The sequence below is a fragment of the Mesoplodon mirus genome (genome assembly GCF_964341445.2).
Source record: "Mesoplodon mirus genome assembly, chromosome: 3".
Taxonomy (NCBI): domain Eukaryota; kingdom Metazoa; phylum Chordata; class Mammalia; order Artiodactyla; family Ziphiidae; genus Mesoplodon; species Mesoplodon mirus.
This window is the reverse complement of record NC_138978.1, coordinates 175,853,233-175,866,264: the sequence shown is the minus strand read 5'-3', so window position 1 is coordinate 175,866,264 and position 13,032 is coordinate 175,853,233. Positions and strand designations below refer to the sequence as shown.

The following is a 13,032-nucleotide window of genomic DNA, read 5'->3' as shown; positions in this document are numbered from 1 at the left end:
AGCAAGCCTGTGTTTTTTGGTTGGAGCATTTAATCCATTCACATTTAAGGTAATTATGGATATGTATGTTCCTATGACCGTTTTCTTAATTGTTCTTGGTTTCTTTTTGTAGGTCCTTTTCTTCTCTTCCATTTCCCAGTTAGAGAAGTTCCTTTAGCATTTGTCGTAGAGCTAGTTTGGTGGTGCTCAATTATCTTAGCTTTTGCTTGTCTGTAAAGCTTTAATTTCTCCATTGAATCGGAATGAGATCCTTGCCAGGTAGAGTAATCTTGGCTGTAGGTTCTTCCCTTTCATCACTTTCAGTATATCATGCCACTCCCTTCTGGCTTGTAGAGTTTCTGCTGAGAAGTCAGCTGTTAACCTTATGGGAGTTCCCTTGTGTGTTATTTGTCATTTTCCCCTTGCTGCTTTCAATAATTTTTCTTTGTCTTTAATTTTTGCCAATTTGATTACTATGTGTCTCAGCATGTTTCTCCTTGGTTTTATTCTGTATGGGACTTGCTGCACTTCCTGGACTTGGGTGGCTATTTCTTTTGCCATGTTAGGGAAGTTTTTGACTATAATCTCTTGAAATATTTTCTCTGGTCCTTTCTCTCTCTCTTCTCCTTCTGGGACCCCTATAATGTGAATGTTGTTGCATTTAATGTTGTCCCAGAGGTCTCTTAGGCTGTCTTCATTTCTTTTCATTCTTTTTTCTTTATTCTATTGTGTGGCAGTGAATTCCACCATTCTGTCTTCCAGATCACTTATCCGTTCTTCTGCCTCTGTTATTCTGTTATTGATTCCTTCTAGTGTAGTTTTCATTTCACTTACTGTATTGTTCATCTCTGTTTGTTTGTTCTTTAATTCTTCTAGGTCTTTGTTAAACATTTCTTACATCTTCTTGATCTTTGCCTCCATTGTTTTTACGAGGTCCTGGATCATCTTCACTCTCATTATTCTGAATTCTTTTTCTGGAAGGTTGCCTATCTCCACTTCATTTAGTTGTTTTTCTGGGGTTTTATCTTGCTCCTTCATCTGCTGCATAACCCTCTGCCTTTTCATGTTGTCTGTCTTTCTGTGAATGTGGTTTTTGTTCCACAGGCTGCAGGATTGTAGTTCTTCTTGCTTCTGCTGTCTGCCCTCTGGTGGATGAGGCTATCTAAGAGGCTTGTGCAGGTTTCCTGATGGGAGGGACTGGTGGTGGGTAGAGCTGGGTGTTGCTCTGGTGGGCAGAGCTCAGTAAAACTTTAATGCACTTGACTGCTGATGGGTGGGGCTGGGTTCCCTTCCTGTTGGTTATTTCGCCTGAGGCAGCCCAACACTGGAGCCTACCTGGGCTCTTTGGTTGAGCTAATGGCAGACTGTGGGTGGGCTCACGCCAAGGAGTACTTCCCAGAACTTCTGCTGCCAGTGTCCTTGTCCCCATGGTCAGCCACAGCCAGCCCCCACCTCTGCAGGAGACCCTCCAACACTAGCAGGTAGGTCTGGTTCAGTCTCCCCTGGGGTCACTGCTCTGTTCTCTGGGTCCCAATGCGCACACTACTTTGTGTGTGCCCTCCAAGAGTGGAATCTCTGTTTCCCCTAGTCCCGTTGAAGTCCTGCAGTCAAATCCCACTAGGCTTCAAAGTCTGATTCTCTAAGAATTCCTCCTCCCATTGCCAGACCCCCAGTTTGGGAAGCCAGACGTGGGGCTCAGAACCTTCACTCCAGTGGGTGGACTTCTGTGGTATAAGTGTTCTCCAGTCTGTGAGTCACCCGCCCAGCAGTTATGGGATTTGATTTTACTGTGATTGCGCCCCTCCTACCGTCTCATTGTGGCTTCTCCTTTGGATGTGGGGTATCTTTTTTGGTGAGTTCCAGTGTCTTCCTGCCGATGATTTTCCAGCAGCTAGTTGTGATTCTGGTGTTCTCACAAGAGGGAGTGAGAGCATGTCCTTCTACTCAGCCGTCTTGGTTTCAGGCCCAGGATGTCTGTACTGTTTAGCTGTCATCCTTATTCCCCCAGTCCTAAACAACCATTAAACTAATCCCTGTTTCTGCATATTTCCCTGGTCTGTACAATTTGTAAAAATGGAATTATATAGTCTTTTATGACTGCCTTCTTTCACTCAGCATAATGTGTTCAAGGTTTATCCATATTGTAGCATATGTCAAAAATTCATTTCTTTATGGCTGGATAATCCATTGTATGGATATACCACATTTTGTTCATCCATTCCTCAGCTATTTGGTGTCAGGGTTTTTCCCACCTGTTAGCTATTATGAATCATGTTGCTATAAACATTTGTTTACAAGTTTTTGTGTGGACACGTTTTCATTTGGTTATATACCTAGGCATGGAACTGCTGAGTCATATAGTAACTCTATGTTATCATTTGAGGAGTTGCCAGACTTTTCCAAAGCAGATGCACCATTTTATATTACTACTAGCAGTGGATGAAGGTTCCAGTTTCTCTAATTCAGGCTAACACTTGTTATCTTACTTCATTATAGCCATTCTAGTTGATGTGAAGTGGTATCTCATGGTTTTGATATGTGTTTTCCTGATGACTAATGATGTCATACATCTTTTCATGTACTATTGCCTATTAGTATATCTCCCTTGGGGAAATGTCTGTGCAGATCCTTTGCTCATTTTTATATTGGATTATCTTTTTATATTGAACTGTTCTTTATATATTCTAATACAATTTCTTACTAGATATATGATTTGCAAATTTTCTCCCAAAGGGTCATCTTTTCATCCTTTGAAACACAAAAGTTTTTAATTTTGAAGTCCTTTTTTTTAAAATTGTGCTTTTGATGTTATATCTCTCTTTGCCCAATCTAATGTCATGAAGTTTATGCTTTCTTTTTTAGTTTTAGCTCTTACATTTAGGGCTTTGGTCCATTTTGAGTTGATTTTTATATATGATGTGAGGTAAGGATCCAAGTTCATTCTTTTGAATGTGGCCATTGAGTTTTCCCAGCACCATTCTTTCTAAAGGCTATTCTTTCTCCATTTTGGCAGCCTTGTTGAAAATCAGTTGATCACAGAAGTTTGGGTTTATATCTGGATTCTCCACTTCATTACATTAGTCTGTATGTCTGTATCATGCCAGTACCACACACACTTGATCACTGTTGGTTGTACTGAATTGTGAAGTTGGTGTGAATCCTACTTTTTTCTTCTTTTTAAATATTGTTTTGGCTATTCTGGATGCCTGGCAGTTCCATATGAATTTTACAATCAGCTTGTCAATTTCTACAAAGAAGTCAGGTGGGATTCTGAAAGAGATTGCATTGAATGTACATCAATTTGGGGGCATTATCTTAATAATGCCAAGTCTTTTGATCTATAAATGGGGTGTTTTTCTAATTTTTAGAAACAATGTTTCTAAATTCCCACAATGTTTTGTAGTATTCAGAGTATATGTTTTGTACTTCTTTTGTTAACCTTATTCTTAAAGATTTTATTCTTTTTGGTAGTATTAGAAATGAAATTTTCTTACTTTCCTTTTCAGATTGTTTAAAGTGTAGAGAAATACAGTTGATTATTGTATATTGGTTTTACATCCTGCAAACTTACTGAACTCATTCTAATAGTTTTTAGTGGATTCCTTAGGATTTTCTAAGATCACATCATCTGCAAAGAGCAATCATTTTACTTCTTCCTTTCCTATCTTGATGCCTTTTGTTTCTTTTTCCTGCCTAATTGCCCTGGTTAGAACCTCCAATACAATATTGAATAGTGATGTCAAGAGTAGAAATCCTTGTCTTCGTCCTGATCTTAGGGGGTAATAGTCAGCCTTGACTATTAAGTGTGATATTAGTCATGGGTTTTTCATGGATGCCCCTTATGAGACTGAAGAAGTTCCATTCTATTCCTGATTTGTTGAGTGTTTTTATCATGAAAGGGTGTTGGATTTTGTCAAATGCATTTTCTGCATCTTGAGATGTGTGATTTTTTTTGTTTTATTCTATTGATATATATTACATTAATCATTATTTTAAAGTGTATCCAAGATTTGTTTTACTCAGGTATAGTAAGTGACAGATTTAGTGACAACTGCCTTATAATTCTCAAGAGAAAGGAGCATTCCACGCAGCCACATGGGGGAAGTATCAAAGTTGGTGAGAAGCCTGGAGAAAAGAATGCATGGGGCTTCCCTGGTGGTGCAGTGGTTGAGAGTCTGCCTGCCAATGCAGGGTACACGGGTTCGTGCCCCGATCCAAGAAGATCCCACATGCTGTGCAGCGGCTAGGCCCGTGAGCCATGGCCGCTGAGCCTATGCATCCAGAGCCTGTGCTCCACAATGGGAGAGGCCACAACAGTGAGAGGCCCATGCACCACACACACACAAAAAATGCATGGCTCACAGCCTTATGGTCGTTTCCACAGGAAGGAATGGGCAAGGCATGGTAGGCAAGTTTGAGCAATCTTAGGATTGGACAGTTTGAGTAGTTTCCATGTGTGAAGCCTACTTTTCAGGTACTTGGCCCTGGGGTGATGTAAGGTGAGGAAAATATTGGCTTGGTGTGTGAGTTAGATGAAGGAGGTGTTTGGGATGTGGACTTTGGATTGGTTGGTTTGCATGAAAGGTAAGTTTTTTGCTATCTCTACAAATTCATTAGCCCTGGGAGGGACAATCTCTCCAGGCCCCAGGGATGTAAAAGTTCATAAATATAGAAAATAAAAAACATGATCAATAGAATCATTTTCAGATGTTAAACCAACCTTGTATCCCTAGGATAAATCTCATTTTGTTACGGTGTATAATTCTTTTTATATGTTGCTGGATTCACGTTGGTAATAATTTGTCAGGGATTTTTACGTCCATATTTATAAGAGATATTGGTCTGTAGTTTTATTTTCTTGTGATGTCTTTATCTGGATTTAGTATCAGGGTAATACTGGCTTCATAGAAATAAGTTGGGAGTATTCCCTCTTCTATATTTTAGAAGAGTTTATGAAGAATTGGTATTAATTCTGTAAATGTTTGATAGAATTAAGCAGTCAAGCCATTTCTTCATGAGTAGTTTTATTTGTTGTTTTTTTACTACCATCTCTTCATTTGTTATAGGCCTATTCAGATGATTGTCTATTTATTCTTGAGTCTGCTTCAGTAGATTGTGTCTAAGAATTTGTCCATTTCATCTAAATTATTTAATGTAATCAATTGTTTATACTATTCCTTTATAATCCTTCCTTTAGTTCTTTAATCTGGTTTCCTTTATTTCTGTGATTATATTTATAATTGTTACTTTAAGTATTTTTCTGATAACTCCAGCTTCTGGTTACTTCTGTTGCTTTTTTTCCAATGTGTAGGTCTTACTTTCCTATTTCTTTGCATGCCTCACAGTTTTTTAGGGAAACTGGACGTTTTAGATAATATATTGTAACAAGTCTGGGTACTGGTCCTCCCGCCCCTCTGTAGCTTGTTATTGTTATTTGCTTGTTTATTTGTTTAGTGATTGGCTGCATTATTTTTGTTAAGTCTTATCTTCCACCAGGTTCTAGGTACTTTTGCTGTAAACTTCTTTGCCACAAACATTTTCACCACATAACTAGTTGGCCATAGGATAATTTTGCCATAAAAAAATAAAATAATGAAAAAGAAAAGAGGGACATTAAAAGACTATTTCAAAATACAAAATATTTGATTGCATTTAAGTTATGTGTAGATTCTTAGCAATACTGCACAAATAACTGATTTTATTTTATGGCTTGTATGTAAAGCACTTATCTTTGAAGTCTTTCATTTATAGTATCATGCTTTTTTTTTTTGCTTGTTGATTAGTCTTCTCATTTGGCATTGAACTTGTTTCTTTTTCACTAAAATTTCTTCCTTCATTAAGAGAGGTATCAGCTCCAAACACTAGGATACGTATTTGTAACTGAGCTTTGGTGTGTTGTGAAAGCCTCTACACTGTTGTTTGTTCTTGGCATATTGTCACATGTCCTTTGATGAGTATTCCAAAGTTCTCTGGGAAATGTTTCAATTCTGTGCCTTTGAGGCCCTCAGCTTCTTTCTTCTCTAATGTAGTGCGTTTCAAAATAAGAAAACAGGGACTTTCCTGGTGGCACAGTTGTTAAGACTACACACTCCCAATTCAGGGGGCCCGGGTTTGATCCCTGGTCAAGGAACTAGATCCCACATGCATGCCACAACTAAGAGTTTGCATGCCACAACTAAGGGCCCCCCTGCCACAGCTAAGGAGCCAGCAAGCCACAACTAAGGAGCCCACCTGCCACAACTAAGACCCGGAGCAACCAAATAAATTAAAATTTTTTTTTAAAAAAGAGAAAATCAAACCCTAAAACGGTGGGGGAGCACAAAAAATTTTAAATACCTTATTAAAAAAATAAGAAAACAACTCTTGGAGCAAATAAATATTGTCACTGGAGTTAAAGCCTTCAGTAACGTGGATAACAGGAAGAAATGCTAATGCATTTAAACCAATTGAGAGCAAACTGTCAACCAGTTAATTTTATCTGGCATGGCAGAATTGCTTTATGGCCAGTTAGTTATGCACCAAAAATGTTTGTGGTGAAAATGTGTGCAGCAAATATATTTATGGCAAAGAAGCTTAATGGTGAAAATACCAAACACGTCCCCCAACCCCTACTTTTTTTGTTGCTCCTCAAGGTGACACAGCTTTGGGTATGCCCTGGTTACCCTGGGGTGGTAACAGTTTTTGTAGGGCTCCCTTTCCCTCTTGTCCACACCAAGTCTGCAAACTCCACTGATTGCTGATTGATTGCTATGTTGTTTTCAACAATGACATTGGGCATAAATTGCTCTACAAACTAATTCAATCAAATTCTGGTTCTTTTCAAAAGTTTAACTTCTGAGATCAGTGTTTGATATTGTTTTCAGTGTCCAGGTGGGTTCCTCCCCTGTAAACTAGAGGGCCTGTACTTTAACCTGTTTCTTGAATCTCCCAATTGCCTTTCATCACAGCCGCCTCTGTGCTTAAGAGCGCCCTTAGGGTTGAACTTCTCTAAGGGGGCAAATGAAGTCAGTCCCTTTGGGAAGAGATTAGGTGCTATCTGCCCAGGGAAGATCTCTAAACCAGGGCTCTGGATTTGTGGATGGGGACAGCAGCAAGCTACTCTGTATGACACCCCTGCTCTAGAAGCCCAGCACTTGGTGAATGTGGAACAGCAGCCTGTGACCCTCTCAGTTTGTCTCTTTTGGTATAGAACCACTACCTCAGGGGCCAGGGCAAGGGTGATCAGCACCCCAGTATTCTCAGCATGCTGCAACCAAAGTAGAGTCTCCGTTCCATGAGTGGAAACTAGGTAGAAGAAGGAACTCTCACCTCTCACCTATACTTTCCTATACTTAGCCTCAGTCACAGGTAGATGGGGGCAGGGTGGGAAATGCTGACATTCTCCTCCTAGGAATAAATCCCTCCTACTGAGATCTGGGGAGAAAGGGAACCCTGTGTTCTTAGCTCCAGCAATCTGAAGTCATCTCTGCTTTGCTGAGCTGGCAATGGAGAGGTAAGGAATAGTCTTGCTTAACACAAACTCTCCTTTCTTACCAAATTTTGATAGATTTTATTGAATAGATCTTTCTTCATTGGCTGTTTGCTTTTAGAACCATTTCCAGAGGCTTTAAAATTTTTCATTTTCCTTTTTTTCGTTAATAATTTTCACCAGTTTTGCTGGGGAGTGGGACAGTGGAACTTCTTACATTGTCATGTTGGAAATGGATCTCTGATGCTATAGTTTATGCTATTAGTATAGCTGTGTGTTAGATATGCTATTCTCAGAAATTTAATATGACTAGAGACAAGCCTTTTAAAATTTCTGAGGTAGTATAAGAGCAACTGTTGTCATAATAGCTGCTAAGAATAACATAATTAGAGAACAAAATGAATAAATGATAAGTTATTGGCTTAATATCTTACTAGATGTAAAGACCTGAAAAACAATCAGATGATAGAAAAACTGTAATGATTGACTCTGAATTTGTAATTTGACTATAGAGAGAGAAGAATTCTGGGAGCAAATGTGTGATTTCCATGCATTCCAGGACCACTACCATGATACAAGACCCTAAGAATCCAGAACATATGAAGACATTTACTTTTGACCTGGCATACTGGCCTCACGATGGATTTCAAAAGGATAAGGATGGTGTGTTTGTTTCAGCTGATCCTAGCAGTAAATTTGCAGGCCAGGTAAATTAAAACAACTTCAATGGTAGGGTTTTTTTTTTAAATAAAGTGTTAACAATATACGAGTACAATTATTTTTATGCAAGCGTACTACAATATATGCTTCCATATGAGAGTTTGGTTTTAAATTTATTCCTTTTCATGTTAAACATGAGGTCCAAAAGTGCAGCTATTGCCTAAATAAATATTTAGACACTCAAGTCAGTTATTTTCCAATGTACTGACGTATTTTGAAAAAGGAATGTCAGTCAAGTCAATTATATTTCCTTCTCTGAGATGAGCAAAATAAGCAAAATTGCATGGCACTCAGCATTTGAGAACTTTGGTTTATTGAGTATTTATCATATGCCATGCACTATTCTGCCTTAAAGTTGCTCACAATTTGCTGTAGGGAGATAGGCAAAAAAGTGCATTCAAATGTTACAGTTTCTGTGATAAAAAAATATGTATGGGATACAACAGGGTACAAAGGAAAAATGGTCATTTCCATCTGGACAGAGCTCATTAAGCTTCTTGAATCTGTGGGTTTGTAATTTCCATCAAATTTTGAAAAAATTTCAAACAAAATTTCTCCAAGTATTTTTGGTCTCTCCTATTCCTTCTGTGACTCTAGTTACATGTGTGCTTGAGATTGTCCCATAAGTCACTGAGGTTCTTTTTTTGGCTTCTTTCTTTTTTTTTTTTAACATCTTTATTGGAGTATAATTGCTTTACAATGGTGTGTTAGTTTCTGCTTTATAACAAAGTGAATCAGTTATACATATACATATGTTCCCATAGCTCTTCCCTCTTGTGTCTCCCTCCCTCCCACCCTCCCTATCCCACCCTTCTAGGTGGTCACAAAGCACTGAGCTGATCTCCCTGTGCTATGTGGCTGCTTCCCACTAGCTATCTATTTTACATTTGGTAGTGTGTATATGTCCATGCTACTCTCTTCCTTTGTCACAACTTACCCTTCTCCCTCCCATATCCTCAAGTCCATTCTCTAATAGGTCTGTGTCTTTATTCCTGTCTTGCCCCTAGGTTCTTCATGACATTTTTTTCTTAGATTCCATATATATGTGTTAGCATATGGTGTTTGTTTTTCTCTTTCTGACTTACTTCACTCTGTATGACAGACTCTAGGTCCATCCACCTCACTACAAATAACTCAATTTCGTTTCTTTTTATGGCTGAATAATATTCCATTGTATGTATGTGCCACATCTTCTTTATCCATTCATCTGTTGATGGACACCTAGGTTGCTTCCATGTCCTGGCTATTGTAAATAGAGCTGCAATGAACATTTTGGTACATGTCTCTTTTTAAATTATGGTTTTGTCAGGGTATGTGCCCAGTAGTGGGAGTGCTGGGTCGTATGGTAGTTCTATTTGTAGTTTTTTAAGGAACCTCCATACTGTTCTCCATAGTGGCTGTATCAATTTACATTCCCACTAACAGTGCAAGAGGGTTCCCTTTTCTCCACACCCTCTGGTCTCTGAGGTTCTGTTCACTTCCTCCCAACCTTTTCTCTCTGTTCTTCTTGTTTGCATACTCATCTTTAAAAATTCAGCCCAAATATTATAGCCTTTGTCAAACCACCCCAAAAAATACTCTCTGTCAAATAGTTCTAACTTCACAAATGCACTGAAAGGATTTAAAGGATCTCCTGGGAATGCACTTTGAAAACCACTGCCCTAGAGCAATGAATAAAAAAATCAATCAACAAAAATATAGCTAATGAGTCAAGTGTGGAGAAATGGAATTATGAAACAAAGTCAAAGTGTGTCAGGAAAAGAGGGAGAGAAAAAAACAAAGAGGAGATGATACAAATAGAATACAAATAAGAAGATGGTAGATTTAATGCCAACCATTGATTATTTCATCAAATGTAAATAAACATGCCAATTAAATGGTACAGATGATCAGATCTGGTAGGAAAAGCTGGATCCAACTACATCTCTTTACATAAACCCAATTTAAATATAAATAAATAGATATCCATGTAAACACTAAGAGAAAGAAAACTGCAGAGGCTATATTTACATCACACAAAGTAGACTTCAGAATAAGGAATATTTCATAATGATAAAGTAATCAGTTCACTAAGAAGACATACTATCCTAAATGGGTATGTACCTAATAACAGAACTTCAAAGTACATGAAACAGAAACTGATAGAAATTGAAGGAGAAATGGACAAATCTACAATTGTGATTGGTGATTTCATTACTTCTCTCCAAGTAACAGAACAAATAACCCCAAATCAATAATATTATAGAAGACCAGAACAATATCATCAACCTAACTGACAATTATTGAACAATTCTGCTACCCCCATTCAACCACAGCACTACACACTTTTTTTGAGTGAACATGGAAATTTCTTTATGATAGATCATATTCTGGATCATTAAACTAGTCTCAATAAATGTAAGATAACTGAAATCATACAAATTATATTCTCTGACCACAATGAAATTAAACTAGAAAGAAATGACAGAAAGGTATTAGGAAACTCCTCAAATATTTAAAAAATAGCAGATTTCTATAAAATCCATAGGTCAGGGAATAAACAATAAGGGAAATGAGTAAATATTTTGAACAGAATGAAAATCAAAACATCAAAATTTGTGGGATGCAGCTAAAGCAGGGCTCAGGGGAAATTTTATAGCATTAAATGATTGTATTAGAGAAGAACAATCTCAAATCAACAGTCTAGGCTTCTACCTAAGAATTTAGAAAAAGAAGAGTATAGACAAAGCAAAAGAGGAAGAAATAAGAAAGATTAACTTAAGACAGTAAAATAATAGAGAAAAATCAATTAAAAGTTGGTTCTTTGAAAATAACAATAAAATTGATAAACCTGTAGCCAAATTGATCATCAAGAAAAAAAGATACAAAGTACCAAGATGAGAAATGAAAGATAGATGTTACTGCAAATCTTACAGGCATTAAAAATATAATAAGAGGGGCTTCCCTGGTGACACAGTGGTTGAGAGTCTGCCTGCCAATGCAGGGGACACGGGTTCATGCCCCGGTCTGGGAGGATCCCACATGCTGTGGAGTGGCTGGGCCTGTGAGCCATGGCTGCTGAGCCTGCGTGTCCGGAGCCTGTGCTCCACGACAGGAGAGGCCACAACAGTGAGAGGCCCACATACCTCAAAAAAAAAATATATATATATATATAATAAGAGAATATTATGAACAACTTAATGCTGATAAATTTAAAAACATAGGTGAAATGGACACAGTCTACTGAAGTTCACACAAAAAGAAATAGATAACTCAAGTAGCTCTATATCTATTAAAGAAATTGAATTTATAGTTAAACTTCTCCCCTCAAAAACTAAGCCCAGATGACTTTTCTGTGAATTCTGCTAAAGGAAGAAATAATGAGAATTATGAAAAAAAATCTTGTAGATGATAGAAGGACCATACATTTTCTGAGGCCAATATTACACCAAAACCAGCCATATACTACAAAAACACTACAGATCAATACCCTTCATAAACATAGACACAAACATTGTTAACAATACTTTAGCAAATAGAATCCAACAGTGTATTTTTTAAAAATCATCATTGTCAAGTGGAACTTCTTTTCCTGGGAATGTGATCAGATGCAGAAAAAACAACTGACAAAACTCAACACCCAATCATGATAAAACTCTCAGCAAACTTAAAATTGGAGGGAGCCTCCTAGAAATAGAACTTCCCTCAGTACATAGGTAACATAACATTTGATGGTGAAACAATGAGTATGTTGCCCCTAAGAATGGGGACAAGGCAAGGAGGTCCAATCTTATCATTTCTATACAACATCTACTGCAGGCCCTAGCCAGGGCAGTATGTCAATTAATAGGAAGTGAATGATATGCAGATTGAAAATGAAGAAGTAAAACTATTTGCAGAAAACATAATTATCTATGCAAAAAACCCTAAGGAATCTACCCAAAAAGGGAAGAAAAAGCTATTACAGTGAATAAGTGTGTCTAGCAAGGTCAATATACAAAAATTGATAGTATCTCTCTATTCTAGCAGTGAACAATTGGAAATTAAGATTTTAAAACATTTACAATAACATCAAAAGCACAAAATACGTGCAAAATCTGTACACTATGAAACATTACTGAAAGGTAGACTTAAATGAATCAAAAGACTCAACATTAGGGCTTCCCTGGTGGTGCAGTGGTTGAGAGTCCGCCTGCCGATGCAGGGGACACGGGTTCGTGCCCCGGTCTGGGAAGATCCCACATGCCGCGGAGCGGCTGGGCCCGTGAGCCATGGCCGCTGAGCCTGCGTGTCCGGAGCCTGTGCTCCACAATGGGAGAAGCCACAACAGTGAGAGGCCCGCATACCGCAAAAAAAAAAAAAAAAGACTCAACATTATTAAGAAGTCAAATTGATCAAAGAAATCAAAATGTCCGGAAGTAATTTTTTGTAGAAATTGATACACTGTTTCAGTAATTTACATGGAATTGTAAAGGACCGACAATAGCCAAAATTATTTTGAAAGAGAATAAAGTTGAAGAACTTAAACCCACTATAGATAGACCTACAGTAATCAAGACATTGTGGTATTGGCTAAAAGACAGAGATAACAGATCAATGGAACAGAATACAATGTCCAGAGACAGATCCTCATAAATCATCGATTGTTTTTTACAAAGGAGCTGTAACAGGTTGAATAGTCTCCCCAAATTTATGTCCACCCAAAGACTCAAAATGTGACCTTATTTGGAAACAGGATATTTGCAGATGTAATTAGTTAAGATGAGGCCATCCTGGATTAAAGTAAGTCACAAATCCAGTTCTTTTAAGAGGGCAATTTTGACACACAGATACACAGGGAGAATGCCATGTGACAATGGGGACAGAGATTGGAGTGATGGAGCTAT

At 37.9% G+C, this 13,032-nt stretch overlaps 1 protein-coding gene across 1 annotated transcript in view; it reads left to right on the top strand.

Moving 5' to 3' along the window:
* The window catches only part of LOC309799318 (kinesin-like protein KIF28P), a gene marked incomplete at its 3' end in the record, with an annotated part of 28,581 nt that overhangs the window by 7,191 nt on the left and 8,358 nt on the right, over positions 1-13,032 (top strand). Inside the window, exon 2 of the mRNA XM_082612269.1 lies at positions 7,960-8,154. Within this exon, the coding sequence (XP_082468395.1) occupies positions 7,960-8,154 (195 nt within the window). The remainder of the gene's footprint in view (positions 1-7,959; positions 8,155-13,032) is intronic.